This window comes from Cololabis saira, chromosome 17 (genome assembly GCF_033807715.1).
Source record: "Cololabis saira isolate AMF1-May2022 chromosome 17, fColSai1.1, whole genome shotgun sequence".
NCBI classification, from domain to species: Eukaryota; Metazoa; Chordata; class Actinopteri; order Beloniformes; family Belonidae; genus Cololabis; species Cololabis saira.
This window is the reverse complement of record NC_084603.1, coordinates 34298148-34313350: the sequence shown is the minus strand read 5'-3', so window position 1 is coordinate 34313350 and position 15203 is coordinate 34298148. Positions and strand designations below refer to the sequence as shown.

General features: G+C 41.9%; 1 protein-coding gene across 5 annotated transcripts in view; it reads left to right on the top strand.

The window, feature by feature from the left end:
• Positions 1-15203, top strand: part of atrnl1a (attractin-like 1a) — a 340130-nt gene that overhangs the window by 311046 nt on the left and 13881 nt on the right. For all 5 annotated transcript variants that reach the window (XM_061745230.1, XM_061745229.1, XM_061745228.1 and 2 more), the window contains one exon: positions 7131-7245. In XM_061745230.1, coding sequence (XP_061601214.1) covers positions 7131-7245 — 115 coding nt within the window. The remainder of the gene's footprint in view (positions 1-7130; positions 7246-15203) is intronic.

Sequence of the window (15203 nt, the reverse complement as noted above, 5' to 3'; positions counted from 1 at the left end):
TGCAATGATGCGCGTGTTTGTTGTTCAATACAACTGCGTCAGACCAAGCGCAGACACAAGCTGCTCTGATCCAGACGGGTGGAGTTGGAACAAACTGTCACACAATGTCGAGAGAACGAGACAGAATCAGGAAATTTCCATCAGGGGATGAAAAAAGAAAAAACTAAAGAAAATGGAAGAGTATAATGCCTCTCTGAAAGGCTTGTTTGATAAATTTGTTACAAAAATCAACGATCCGACCGGGTCTCAAGCAGCCATGGGGCCCCGCGTCGAGGCAAGCCAAATGATGATGAGGCAGGGGAAGGTATCCAGTATTTTGCTAATTGGAGAGTTAAAATTGCGCATATAGACACCCGATCCAACCAGAAAAACCCAAAAAATTTTGGCCCCCCCGGCCATTTCGCACAGGGCCTCTCAAATCTCCCAGGCGGCTCTGATTAGGACCTAAGCTTTTTAAGTATTGACTGGATTCCAGTGATGTTAACGCTAAGAGAAATAAAAGCTAAGAGAACATGATCACTCATGTTTTAAGGATTGAGTTCCCCTCAGTGGATTAGAGGGCAAAGGTCTCTGGACAGCAGCAGTCAAACAGCCTGTGGCCCAAATACATTTCTGAGCTGTGAATACCTTACGGGCCATAATCTTTCTTATTCTAATTGTAAAATGGCTTTTTGGGCTGTTAATTATTCCAACAGACCACTGTGACAGGCTTTGGCCTGGAAGAGTCTGGGAGTGAAGTTTAGCAGCTGCGTTTGTCCGTGGTCTGACTGAGAAACGATCCACTAGCCAACAGGCAGCCAATCGCACACTGACTGCAAGGTGACTCCAACTGTCCTCGTTTGAATGTAATTTCAGTAGCAACATCTAAAATGAAGACGGATGGAGAGCTCTGATGTTAATGAATGTGAGGTAACGTTCGTTAGCGTCATAGGTTAGCATGAGCTAAGTCAACCTAAAACAACTAACATGTTGTAACTTACGCCATGTGTTCTTGGTACCGCCCACTGCCAGGCTCACTCCTTTCATCAATCTACTAATCTTTGGATTAACTGACAATATGGTGTCACCCAGAATACCTAAAATAAGGCATAAAGCTGACTCTTAGAAAACCTGTGTGACATCACAGAGGGTTTGTGTTCAGTTTGTCCCTCAAGTGTTATACTACAGTACAGTACTGGGGTCCACTTCAGGTGTGCTAGTGCTCCATTGCGTTTACTGGAGGGCTACTGGGAATTTTAGCAGTTCGTGTCAAGGCTGTTGAGGCATCTGTAAACATGCTCCTGCCGTATTTACAACCCTGCATCAGAGAAGACGGGGATCAATCTGAGATGCAGCAGAGAATTTCAAAGCAGCGTGGAGTGATAAGCATCCTTTTATAACGGTAAACCAGTGGTCCATTGTGTTGCCTTGTGTTGTCTGTGGTCGTTGGGGAGTGAGGTTTGATTTGTTAAAATCCCAGAGAATGATGGAGTCTGGTTTTCTTTCCTACACATTTTTTTCTGCTCAGCTAGATGCTGGATAACCTCTGCCCAGGCCTGATGTGTCATGTAAACGCTACCCAGAACAAAAGAGAGAACTGCAGTGATGAATACAGTAGTTTGGGGTCAACGAAGAAAGACTCCAAGTGAAGGCTGCAGGACAACTTCATCTTTACGTTGAAACGGGTTCTGTTTCAAAAGGTCTTCTCTGACACGGTCCAGTCAGAGCTGCAACCCACAGCTGTAAGTTGCCGTCCCAGATGTGTTCACTGAGCCAGGTTGCAGTGAAACACAGGACAGCTGATCTGGCCTTTTTTTTTTTTTTTTAGTTGAGTAGCATCAGTTCATTCATCTTATTAGCCAGGGAGCGGATGTTTGCCAGGTCTATAGACAGAAGCCGAGCACATAATCCTTGCTGTCTCAGGTAAAGCCCTTACAAATCCGCGGCATCTCCATCCAAAAATCAATGGAAAAGTGTGTTGGTGAAAATGAGGAAAAAAAGTTCCAGCAATGGAGAGTCTGATGTATAAAAGCGATGCACGAGCAAAAAATATAAGAAAAATGCTTACACATTGATTAAAGTAAGGTACATAAGTTACCATCTGTGGCACCATGATGGACCATAAAAATAATTTATATTAATAAATATTGACATGAAAGTAAATGTACTGATACAACCGTTTTATTCATGTGAGCATGTGGCATAAAAGGCCGTTTTAGAATGAACTTCATGGAGGAATAATACATCTGGCCGTTTTGTGAAGCATTAAAGGTGACCTATTATGGCATTTAATGTATATTTTAAACAGGCCTTGAATGTCTTAAAAACAATATAAAGCTTGTTTTTTCTACATAAATCATAAATCCAGCCTGTGGGCCATGTCACTAGTTGTACCGCTTCTAACCTCTTTTTCTGCGCCTCATTTTTAGGGAAGGGGGGGGTATGATAATGAAGCTCTGTGCTGATTGGCTCCCTGAATGACATGTAGCAGGGGAGGAGCATAAACCTCGCTCCGCCAGAGCAGCCCGAGCCTGTAAATTATCACAAGACTGAATTTTCACAAATGGAAACTTTATTGTTAAAAAACTAAAATATGAGTTGTATATAAATAACATTTATGCACTATTTAAGCCGGATCTACCCGGCGGATGCTGAACGCTGGCCCCGGAGCCACGCCGGGCGCCCGGGAGCAGCGCTGCTGGAGCAGCGCCCATCACCGCGGCTTTAACGGGGGAATCTGACCGGTTCCGACCGGCCGGGACCGCAGGAACCGGCCTGGACTGGTAGCAGGGACTCCCGGGGACCGACCAGCGGAATTTCAGCCGGATCTGCCCGGCGGATTCTGCGCGACGGGCGCCGCAACCGCACGGCGGGCGCACAGATCGGCTCCGGAGCGCATCCTGTGCGCATCGTCGGTTACCGGTGATCAAACCGACAGATTTGCCTGAAAATCTCGGAGGGTGAAGCTGGTCCAGCCTGAGACAGACCCCCGAGGACCCAGCTCCCAAACCACCCGGGAACCTGGATGATTCAACCCGGATCCGCTCCGCCGCGGCGCCGCGTCCGACTGGCTGAAGGAAGCAGCGCTCCAGCAGCGGAGAGAGCTGGTTGTGGGCGTGGTTTCAGTAGCGGAGGCTGAACCTATGGAAATCTGCTCCTGTCGTTACGTAACGACGGGAGCAGATTCTAATCGGCTCAAAAAAAAACCACGTGACACTGGGGGACTCTGTCTGGCAGGGGGTCAGAGACCTTGCAGAAATTCATGGTATTTTGTCTCCCCTGTGCTGGCAGGGTGAGGGGAGACCACTTTATATATGTTAAAACAAGAAAAAACTTGTTTTTCATAATAGGTCCCCTTTAAGCTCTAACTCAATTAAGCAGGTTAAATCCCTCTATTTTTATATCACTCTCCCATGCCAAGTCTGTATATTTAACCATGTTTTACACAACCCAGGAGATGGACATGTCTTTAACAGAAGATGTAATGTATGAATAATTGGATTTTTTTTCTTTATTGGTGGCTTTTATGCCTCTTGCATCAAAGGAGCTACAAAAGTGCAGTAAGGTGAATTATGTTGCTATGAAAAAGCTGCTGGTAGCTCAAGTACACGTCACCCTAACATGAGGAAATAGTAATAACTGTAAATGCATGTTCTCGTAAAATGAGTCAGCATTGAACAGCTGTTGCTCATATTGCATAATTTCTCTCAGATTCCCTTCTCTTCAACTGAACATGGAACACAACAAGTCAGTCAGAACATGTGCTTGCTAACAGAAGTTCTCGTTACAAATCCAGTTGTTGGTGTGGGTCCAGTTCGTGAGGAGTTGATCATTTCCTGACACTTTGAAAACACTGAACAAACGGGAGAGACTCTAATCAAGTCGTTTGCTCCAGCTCTTGAAACCAAGTATGTGAACCAAGCTGGTCCAACCATGGATGGACACCAAGGCTATCATGTTTTCTTTCATTGCTCGGGGAATGTCGGCCCAGTGTTGAACAGAGCCATTTACTTTTTTTGATTTTTCCACCAATTTTGATGTACTGAATAGTCATTCAGTTGCAGGAATTTCGAACTCAAAGGGTATATTTAGAAGTTATAGAGCACAGATGGTGTTTTCCAACCCGAACATATCATTTATGCAGGTTTCGGTTGTCTGTGAACTCCTTCAGATTTTCTGTCACTATGAGTTTGATACGGCCGACTTATTTCTCCTCAACAAATGTATATAAGCACCAGAATCACTGGTGTTGTTATGCCTGAGTACCTGTGATAGAAGAGTAGCAACAAAAGCAAATGCACAAGTTTACAAGATTAGATTGGCAATGGTAGCAGAGACGGCAAGTAGAACTGGAATTGGCACATTTGAAGGTGCTATGATTTCCTAGAAGTGATGGGGACAGATGAGCACATCAAAGTAGGAATCTTGGAGTAAGCGATGTAAGATTAAGATCTGCTGTGACGATCCCCTGAAAGAAGAAATTCTCACACAAATTGTCAGAGTAAGCAGTGGAAATCATTGCGAAATGAACAATAACATAAATTTGGTGGTGTTTTCATCTTTTTAAAGAGTGGTCATTTGGACACGTGGGAGCTAGCGCTAGCTACAGCGTGTAGCATCACACATCTGGCTCCAGGACGGGTCTGTGGGGCTCAAGGTGTGTCTCTATGCAGTATGTAGGTCTCTTTCCAGCAAACCTCAAACCAGTCTGTGACCACTGTGGTAAAGTGGGTGGGAAAGGTCAAACTGGATCAATACCTTGGTGACCTTTCCTCTTATGTGCAAACCAATATGAAAGGAAACACTAACCCAGACATTCAATATTGTTGTGCAGACAGTAAGACGCAGTAGATCCAAGGAGTCTTGGTGGAGCTCTGCATATGGAGTATAAATAATCGGCTCATATTTCAAGGTATATTTCAACATTAACAGCATATGAAACACTAATGTAGGTATTTATGAGAAACTGGTGTGAGGGGTAAATGCAGCAGAGTTGGACAAAGATGGGACATGTCTTTATTGATAGGTCTTTAACTGTGCTGGGGGGGGTGTTCAGTAACATGCACAAACAATATACATGGTACAGCTGATATCAATATGTCTGTACCTGTGGACGCCCTTGGACAGGCTGCTGTTTCTGTGCTAGACGGCAGGTGAAGCCAGTGAACCGGCCTCCCTCAGATGGGAGCTTGTTCCTCGTCAGGGGCAGGAGATGGAAGCAGGGGATCTGTCCTGCACAGATGGAGATGTGGATGTCTGCTACATCCTTCACAGACGCAGTGACAGACCAGACATGGACTGCAGAAAAGTTTAATTTATTATTTGAATCCAACGCATTAACATGGATTATTCAGGTCAATGATTTTACATAATCGACTTCGTCAACGCGTTGTCCCGGCCCTGCTACTAATGTGGGCGGTAGTTGTTGTCTGGAGTCCACGCATCCAACAATAATTCCCACAGTACAAGTATTCATCTGGGGAAGAACTGTTGGAGGTTTAAAAAGCAGTCGGGAATGAAGGATTGAGCGGAAATCTTTCATTTGCAGCAATAAAGGGCTGGTTTTCACTTCCTAAGCCAAACACTAATATTCTGAAGCATACAGTAGAATATAGATCAATGAAATAATGGAATTCTTTACCACTGCCTATGACTGAATTAACACAGAAATCAATATTCAAAAAGAAAAATTAAGAAACACCTTGGAATATCATATGTATAGGATACCATACACACACACATACAGGACTGTCTCAGAAAATTAGAATATTGTGATAGAAGTTCTTTATTTTCTGTAATGCAATTAAAAAAAACAAAAATGTCATACATTCTGGATTCATTACAAATCAACTGAAATATTGCAAGCCTTTTATTATTTTAATATTGCTGATCATGGCTTACAGCTTAAGAAAACTCAAATATCCTATCTCAAAAAATTAGAATATTCTGGGAATCTTAATCTTAAACTGTACAACTGTACATTACAGAAAATAAAGAACTTTATCACAATATTCTAATTTTCTGAGACAGTCCTGCACATATACGTACTGGACAGGGTAAGGTGTATTTTTGATCTGATTTTCATGGCCAAGATGATGTTTTACTGTATATTGGATGTCTTGTTTTTAACTGTAGGTTTTAAATGTATTGTTTTTTAATGTGGACCCCAGTAAGACTAGCTGTGTTTAAGGGCATAGCTAATGGGGATCCTTACAAATAAACGAATAAACAAATTTGCTTTATTAAAAGAAAAAACTATTGCTAACCCGTGGAGGAAGACCCAGGACCTGGTGTTAAACTCAACGTTTCCTGAGGGAACTGGGTGTTTGCAAACATGATACTCTGGTCAAACGGAAAATGGAAAAAAAACATGCCAGTTGAAGAAAGAAAAAAAACGCAAATAATGCCAACTTGAGTATTATAATTATGTAGTCTAACCTTCTTTGTTTTTTGTTTATAGTTTGTGTCTTGTTTCTTTTCATTTTTTTTTTAATTACTGTTTTACTTCCTAAATTGAGGGGAGGTCCGCTGCATAAGCCTGTTGGCCTTTTGACCTCTCCTGTCACATTTGTTTTATTATTTTGATTGTAAGTGTTACTTTTATTGTGTGCAAACTAATAAAATAAAATAAAATAAAATTTTGTTGGCATGAAACAACCATTCAGAGCTCAAAAGAGGCCAAAGCAAGGCAAATAAATGCAGCCTCTTTTCTCATGAAGAAGAAACTGTAATTCATAACATTTAAGGGACACAGAACTATTAAAAATATAGCTGCTTAAAATCCTGTGACTGTGTTGTCAGTTAAAACTTTGTCACTGTTGTGCTTAAAATCGGAGAAAAGCACATTGACTGAATCGATGGTCGATCTAAAGTGTGTCCCTCAAAAAAATTAAGCGAAGGTCACGTGACCTTTCATTTTCGATTGCTCCTCGTAAAAAGGCTCTTTATTTGGTGCCCCTGGTATACCTAATAAAGTGGCTGGCGAGTTTGTACGTATGCAAAACAAATTTACACAATGTGTTTGTGGTGTCCGCTTCTGATATATGAAAGTAATCTAAATAATTGTGCTGGCCATAAAAATGCTTCACTTTGTGCTGCCAAAGTACACTCTTGTACACTGAGGATTTAATTGAGTCTTTATTTTTTTGCAGGCGGTGCCGAAGCCGGTGGCCATGGAGCCGTGCTGGGGGAGCAGAGCTGGCGTTCTCACGGTGCTGCTGTACCTTCCTAGACTCCCGTCGGGGATTCCTCCACCTGGACAGTCTGGTACGATCCTCACGCACTGCACACGTACAAAATGTTTGTCGTTTAAACTTAATTTCCAAAAGATCCAGACAGTTTTGAGCAATGATGGACAGTGAAGCCTGGTTTTGAACTTATTCGCCCCCATATTTCCTCAGAACTAAAGCTGTGAATCCCATTGTTTTAGAGGAATTCACATTTCTTATTTGGTCTCTCTAATATTATCCTTGAAAAACAGGAAAAAGCATATTAATGTGCCGTGTCAGTCACGTTGATTTCTTGTGATTTAACACTGCTGGTTGTGCATAACATCAGTCGCTGTATAAACCACTACTGGGACGCGGCGCCTGTACAAAACTCTAGACGCAGCCAAAGTGACTTTTTATGGTGAATCGTAACGCCAACTCTCATGCTGGTTATGTCTGCACTTTGGTTTGATTGCTCCTGTTGTTATAAACAGCCAGCTGTCTCTGAACCGCGTCTTTATTATCGCGCCACACCGAAAAAAGTTCACATCATCTGTGATGCTTTTAAAACCTCAACTGTTTTCAATGACATCCAAAAAGACTCCAGATGCGGTAAACGCTGCTACGCACATACCTGAAAGTAGCTCCCTCTCAGATTTCATGATGAACAGCTTCTGGCGATTTTTAGGAAGTAAACACACTAAAATGAGACGGCATCATAAAAAAAGCCGCTTCATGTTTCCTGGCTGTCATCATTAGAAAAAGAACTCTTCGGGTAATCACATACCTGAATAAGCCCAAATGTTTTATCTTGTGATAAGCTGCATCATTGCGTTTTAGCATGAGCGCGTCTGCCGCGCGTCTCACATCTGCGTAATGCATTATTCAGAGAAACTCTTGACATATGGCACCTTAAAGTCAATCTGATGTGGTTGGACCTGCCAGGCTCCCTTCCAACACTTTCTGTTGGATCAATTGTTCTCTCCGCGAGACATCCTGACTTTCCACTGTCTGAGGTCATGTTATGTTATAGACAGACGACATGTGATATCCCCCAGTCGCTCCAGACCACCGAAAGGCTGTGGAAATAACTGAAAAGACAGCAGCACTTCCTCACAGACACCACCGAGCCCCGCGGTGTTGTGCACCATCAGCATGAGGCCAATCTTCTCGCTGCCACCTCTCGTACTTCCTCCAACTCGTACGTCTACATTTGGCCTCTTTATTCTGCTTTATTTTCCTTTTTGGGAGGCTGCTGTCAGAAGTTTTAGTCTTCATTACATTAACTGTAACTGGAGTGTCTCTGAGCAAGGAGGAAAGAAAAGGAAGGACTTTCTTTAATATGAAATACCTATCCTGGAGCCTTCAAATTGTCATGGGGAAGGACCCAAATGCAGGAGACCAAGGAGGCACAAGGTCCAAAAAATGGGATTTATTAAATGTATTATTTAAAAACGCTGCAAAACAGATGGGAACAAGGGAAGTCAAGGCATAACTTAAACACAAGGAATACTCAAAGATTAGCCTGTTTTTTTTCTCTTCTTCTTCTTTGGGAATAATGTCCAGTGGATGCACAAAAACAAACCAGAAGTGTATCCATTTGATAGTTTATTGTGTTCCAGCAACGCACCAACCACACATGAAAAGATGGGTTTAGGTCAACTAGGGAAGAATCCTGACATGAAAACCTAACCTAGTATACTCCCAAAAAGCCTTTTGATGCCTACAAGTCAAACATTAAGGCTGTTAATGAGTTGATGTGAGTAGTAGTCTGTGTGTTTGGGAAACTAATTCAAGTTTATCGAGAACGGGCCACCAACTGTGGAACATGTATTTGTTCAATCGGTGATGCTGCTCAGTGTCTTGTGAACATCATATTCTCATTTACAGAAACACTCATTTCTATTTATATCTGAAGATAATTAAAACTTACTTGTGCCAATTCTGCCTCACGCTGAGGGGCCGAATCCTTGGGTTTTATTCAGGGAAGTAAGGAGGTTGTATGATAGGATCTGCCACCAGCAGTGACGTGTCTTAACACTTAAATGTTAATAGTTTCTCATAATGACTTATTCAGCCTCTGCTTTGTAGTCTGGAAAAATGTGTTGATTAAAACTATCTGAGAACATTGTGTTAATCACCGAGGATTTGCATACTTGCACATGAGTGAAGCAGCAGCAGATTTATTTTCATGAATCTTGAGTTGATAAAAGGCCGGTCATTGCAATCAGGCTGGAGGACATTCAGGCTATTCTGGCGTTTCTTCCTCATCAGATCAGCGAAGCAGCGATGAGTCCTGCCAGTGTTTCCAGCCTGCAGGCGACGCTTGTCTGTGTGGGTTAAAGTCGAGATCAGACTATTTGTTGTGATCACACTAGTCACTCATAAAAACGCAAACGATGTCGGTACCAGAGTGTGCATCTTCTTAAACACTGAGGTCACTCCGCTCATCCCTCAGTCCTCACTCCTCTAACATATGGTCAGACATCGGTCCATCATTATTGGACAAACTCTATGGAGTCACGGATAGGCTTTCTGAAGAGGGGTTTTGGAACCAGCCCTTAGTGAGGAGTCGATGGACTGCAGTTTGTGTTACCTCCAGGCTGGCCTCCACCCAGAAGTACTAACGTTGGCGCTTGGGTCAGACAGCCCTGCTCCATCGATGTTGGCACGTGTGAGTCTGAAGTTCCTGCAGGCTGGCTCCACCCATTTCTACTGGATGACACTTCAAATCTGCACTGAGAGCTTTTTTCTCTTCTTCTCGGGCTTGGCTCTCGTCCCCTGAGGTGTCATCATTGACTGACCCTTTCACATATATTTTTGCAATTTCTCTCTGGATCAATAAAGTATCCATCAATCTATATGATTGTAGGACTTAAAAAGAAAGACATAAAAAAAGACAGCCGAGCCCTAATCTAACAGAATATTTTTACTCCTATACACTCCAAAAACTCCAAATCTTAACAAGAATATTTGTCTTATTTCTAGTTAAAATGTCTCATTTTTAGTAAAACAAAATCTCATTACACTTAAAACAAGACTCATCACTGGAAAAAACAACAATTTTCACCTGTTTCAAGTAGATTTTCACTTAAAATAAGTAGAAAAATCTGCCAATGGAACAAGATTTTTTTGCTTGTAATGACAAGATAAATCTTGTCCCACTGGCAGATTTTTCTACTTATTTCTAGTGAAAAATTACTTGAAACAGGTGAAAATTGTCAAATAACAAGTTATTTTTCTGGTAATGACTCTTTTTGGCAGGGTGGAGGAGCTGCAGCCACTCAGGTGATGGGTCACAGGTGTGGCCCATCAACCCCTCCATCCTGCCAGCCTTGATAAGGCAGGGCTGGACAGCAGCAAGGGGTCGGGAGAGAAGCTGCTGCTGATGCTGTGGAAAAGGGGCTTGGGCACGTGTGAGAGTGGTTGGTGACAATAAAAGGGTTCTGCACTCCGTTTTAAGCCAGTGGTCTCAAACCCCAGTCCTTGAGGGCTGCTGTCCTGTATGTATTAGATGTTTCCTTGCTTCAACACACCCTGAATTAATGTGTCATTAACAGACTTGTCCAGACCTCAGTGAGAAGCCCAGATGATCCATCAAAGGGGACCTATTATGAAAAACACTGTTGCTTTAACATATATAAAGTGGTCTCCCCTCAGCCTGCCAATTCAGAGAAGGAGGAAAGCAACGGAATTCTGCAGTGTCTGTACAGCCGCCCGGGTGAGCCGTCCAGTTTGATGTGGATCTACGAGCCGTTCAGATTCTGCTCCCGTCGTTACGTAACCAATATGCAATTTGCATCGGTTGGCCTCCGATGCATGAAACCACGCCCACAACTAACTCCGCCGGCCATTCTTTCGTAGCGGTGTATCGCGTCATTCAGGCAGCCAATCAGCACAGTACCTAATTATCATAGCTTTGCCCACTCAGAATCCTGCATAGATAATGAGGTTAGAGAATGGGAAGATAAAGACATGGTTTGGAGGCTGAATTTCTAACGTATTTAGCAAAAACAATCAAAAGCTTGTTTTGAAGACATTCAAGGCCTGTTTAAAATAGGTATTAGATGCCATAATAGGTCCCCTTTAATTTAAATCAGGTGTGTTGATGCAAGGAAACATGTAAACCATGCAGGTCAGGCTGATCTGTTGCTGAACAGGCAGATGAGACTACAATCAGCAGAACATCAAGAACCAGCACCTTCTGGTTTGAGATGGAAACAAATCAAAATAGAACAGTCAAGGAACATATAGGTCTTTGTCAAGAGCCAAATTCAATTCCCAAGTAAAGGAATATAAAAAGAGGCGACTCACTGCACTCAGACCTTCCAACAGCTGCTGTCAGTCAGGCACCATGTGCTGGCTGCTCACTGTAATTTTCACTTAAGAGCAAGTCTCAGAGAAAGGACTGAGTCACAGTCACAGTGGCCTGAAATGATGGACAGGGCATCGGGAATTAAGGGCAAATGGATATAATTTTTGTAACCCACTTCACCTCAATAGCTTACCTGATTTTGCTTCAGCTCCTACAGGTATTTCATATAAAATGAGACCGTGGGCTATGGGCTTAGATCCATGGCCAATAGAGACAGGAGGCAGAGAGCAGCCTTTCCCTGCGCTAATCTGCTCTATTCAGCACCAGAGATGTACAGGCACTGTCAAATGTTGAACGTCTTTTAAAGAGGAGGTATTAAAAGGCTAAGAGATTTGATAAGAGGGGACGTCTATACGCTCCCAAAAAGACGGTGTGAAAACACCGGCTGGGAATGCACTGGGGCAGAGAGCAAGATATAATATGGAGATTGTTGAATAAATGCTGTGGGTAGTAATAGTCCATGGCGACGCCCCCTCAACCAGATTTGCAAATCGCTGCAGTGAAGCAAACGCAATAAGTCTTCACGGTTAAATCCACTGCCATGTTCCTGGAAACCAACTGAAGGGAGAGAAACTTAATCCCTTCTGCTGATTCTCAATAGTAGAGTTCAGGATTCTCTGCAGTTTTGCCCAGATGGTTGAAAGGTTTCAGATCAGGGGGAGAAACATAAGATATAATGGCCATGTGAAAGTTTTTTTTTTGGTTATTCTTTTAAACAGGATCACTTAATTAAGCACCATCTTTGTTCGTGTGTGTGTGTAAAACTAGATGAAGCCCAGTGGTTTACCTCTTACAAGATTTATCTTCTCATTACCAGCAAAAAAATCTTGTTCCATCGGCAGATTTTTTCTACTTATTTTAAGTGAAAATTTACTTGAAACAAGTGAGAATTGTTAAATAACAAGTTATTTTTCTGGTAATGACTCTTGTTTTAAGTGTAATGAGAGAATTTTTGACTAAAAATTATACATTTTAACTAGAAATAAGACAAATATTCTTGTTAACATTTTGAGTTTTTGCAGTGAAGGTGAGTTATCCTATATACAGTACATGATAGGGGTGTATCGGTACACAACAATCACGGTTCAGCAAGTACCTCGGTTTTGAGGTCAAGGTTTGATTCATTTTCGGTACAGTAAGGGGGGAAAAAAAACACAACTTAAAAATAATCTGCACCTGTACAGAATTTAGAAAGATAACTTGTTGTGTTTGGAGGAGAAAGAAAGCTGAGTTGCATCCAAAGAACACCAAACCTACTGTGAAGCATGGGGGTGGAAACATCATGCTTTGGGGATGTTTTTCTGCAAAGGGACCAGGACGACTGATCCCTGTAAGGGAAAGAATGAATGGAGCCATGTACAGTATGGTGAGATTTGGAGTGAAAACCTCCTTCCATCTTCAAGGACATTGAAGATGAAACGTGGCTGGGTCTTTCAGCATGACAATGATCCAAACACATCGCCCGGGCAACGAAGAAGTGGCTTCATAAGAAACATTTCAAGGTCCTGGAGTGGCCCAGCCAGTCTCCAGATCTCAGCTCCATAGAAAATCTTTGGAGGGAGTTGAAAGTGCATGTTGCCCAGTGACAGCTCCAAAACATCACTGCTCTAGAGGAAATCTGCACGGAGGAACGGACCAAAGTACCAGCAACAGTGTAGAAAACCTTGTGAAGACTTACAGAAAAAGTTTGACCTCTGTCATTGCCAACAAAAGGTTATATAACAAAGTATTGAGATGAACTTTTGTTGTTGACCAAATACTTATTTTCCACTATAATTTGCAAATACATTATTTCAAAATGACACACTATGATTTTCTGGATTTTTTTTTTTTCATTTTGTTTTTCACAGTAGAGATATACCTGTGATGACGATTACAGGCCTCTCTCATCTTTTTAAGTGGGAGAATTTGCACAACTGGTGTCTGACTAAATACTTTTTTGCCCCACTGTATATGTGTGCAAGTGTGTCCACACATCACTTTTAGGAATACCTGATAAAGTGGTCAGTCAGCATATATTCAGTCACCTTGAGCCATATATCTACATTGAGTGTGAATGATATTGTTTTTGCATTTCAGCTTTACCTTCTTCAAACGTGGAGTGTACATATAAAAAAGAAAAATGATGACTGCTTCTTCATATAGTGCTTTTCCCTTCTACCTTCCTTTCACCGTCGTCCGTCTTCCTGACAAAGCATCCTGTGCCTTTTGCTGCATCATTCTCACTTTGGCTGTACTCCTAAGGGGAGGGGGAAACCTGCTTTAATATCCCTGGGTGGAAAATTGATTTTATGAAACAAAAAAAGACGCCACTATGAAAATCTAACAGGAGGTGTATACTTAAGTATTTCATCCTCCGCTGGACAAACTGCTTACTTGATCAGTAAAGATGGTCAGAATATAAGACAACTGATGGCTATATTACCAGAGGTGGACAGAGTACTCGACCCCAGTACTTGAGTAAGAGTACAAATACTACTGGTCAAAATTTACTCCGTTACAAGTAAAAGTAGCTCAGTCAAAATATTACTCGAGTAAGAGTAGAAAAGTACTTGCTTTTAAAGGTACTTAAGTATCCAAAAGTAAATGCTTTTAAATTTACTTTAAGTAAAAGTAAGAGTAAGAGTAAGAGTAAATTTCTTATTTTCCACATCAGTAAATTACTATATTTTTTCTAAATTAATTTAAGGATCTTTTAACTCTTGTTTCTGAGAATTCGATGTTGAGTTGTTGAAAGCAGAGAGGTAGTTCTGCTTCGGCAGACACAATAAACATTTGAAAATAAATGTCTGTGGTTTGTCTGTGCCCTCGTTTTTTACTCGGTCGAACTCAAACATTGAGTTAAGATACGGCCAAGGATTTTGTGAAAGTCCCTGCTCCGAGTCCGGCTCATTATCAAACTCAGACGACTCAGTGGATTGTCTTTCTTCTCCTGACGCAGGCGTAGTCATTGTTGTGGCTCTGTCTTGACTTGTTGCGGCTCTGTCTTGACAAACGCAGGCTACTTTGGCGGTATCGTTTTGAGGAGGCTTGACGTATTTCTGCTTTACGTACATCCCAGTGGAGAGCGTGCACTGTGATAGGTCTCCTCCTTTGACAAAAACAGCTTGTGTCCAATAGAATTTTAGGGAAGAAGAAAAAAGAGCAGACCTGAAAGTAACGAGTACTTTTCAGCCTTCCTAGAAATTTACTCGAGTAAAAGTAAAAATATTTGTCTTGGAAATGTATTCAAGTAAGAGTAATAAGTACCAAAGAAATCTAATACTCAAGTAAAGTACAAATCCTCTGGATATGTACTTAAGTACAGTACTCAAGTAAATTTACTCCATTACTGTCCACCACTGTATATTACTCTATAAATTTTAAACTTGGCACTGTCTCGTTCAGAGTAGTTTCATGTCATCAAGCGTTACTTGCATCTTGCTGCCAACGTATCCTCAGTTCACCTGAACTAACACAGTAAGAGCAGTTCAGCACATTTACTGTCAGACAGCACAAAATATCACAGTCTCAGTCAGCAGGAAGGATACTGCTTGTGTAAAACACACAAGCACCGAAAAAATGCCTGCTCCCCACAAGGCTGCGGCTCCAGACGAGGTTTCAAAATTCAGAGGATTTCTCACTGTTTTTAATCCTGTTCA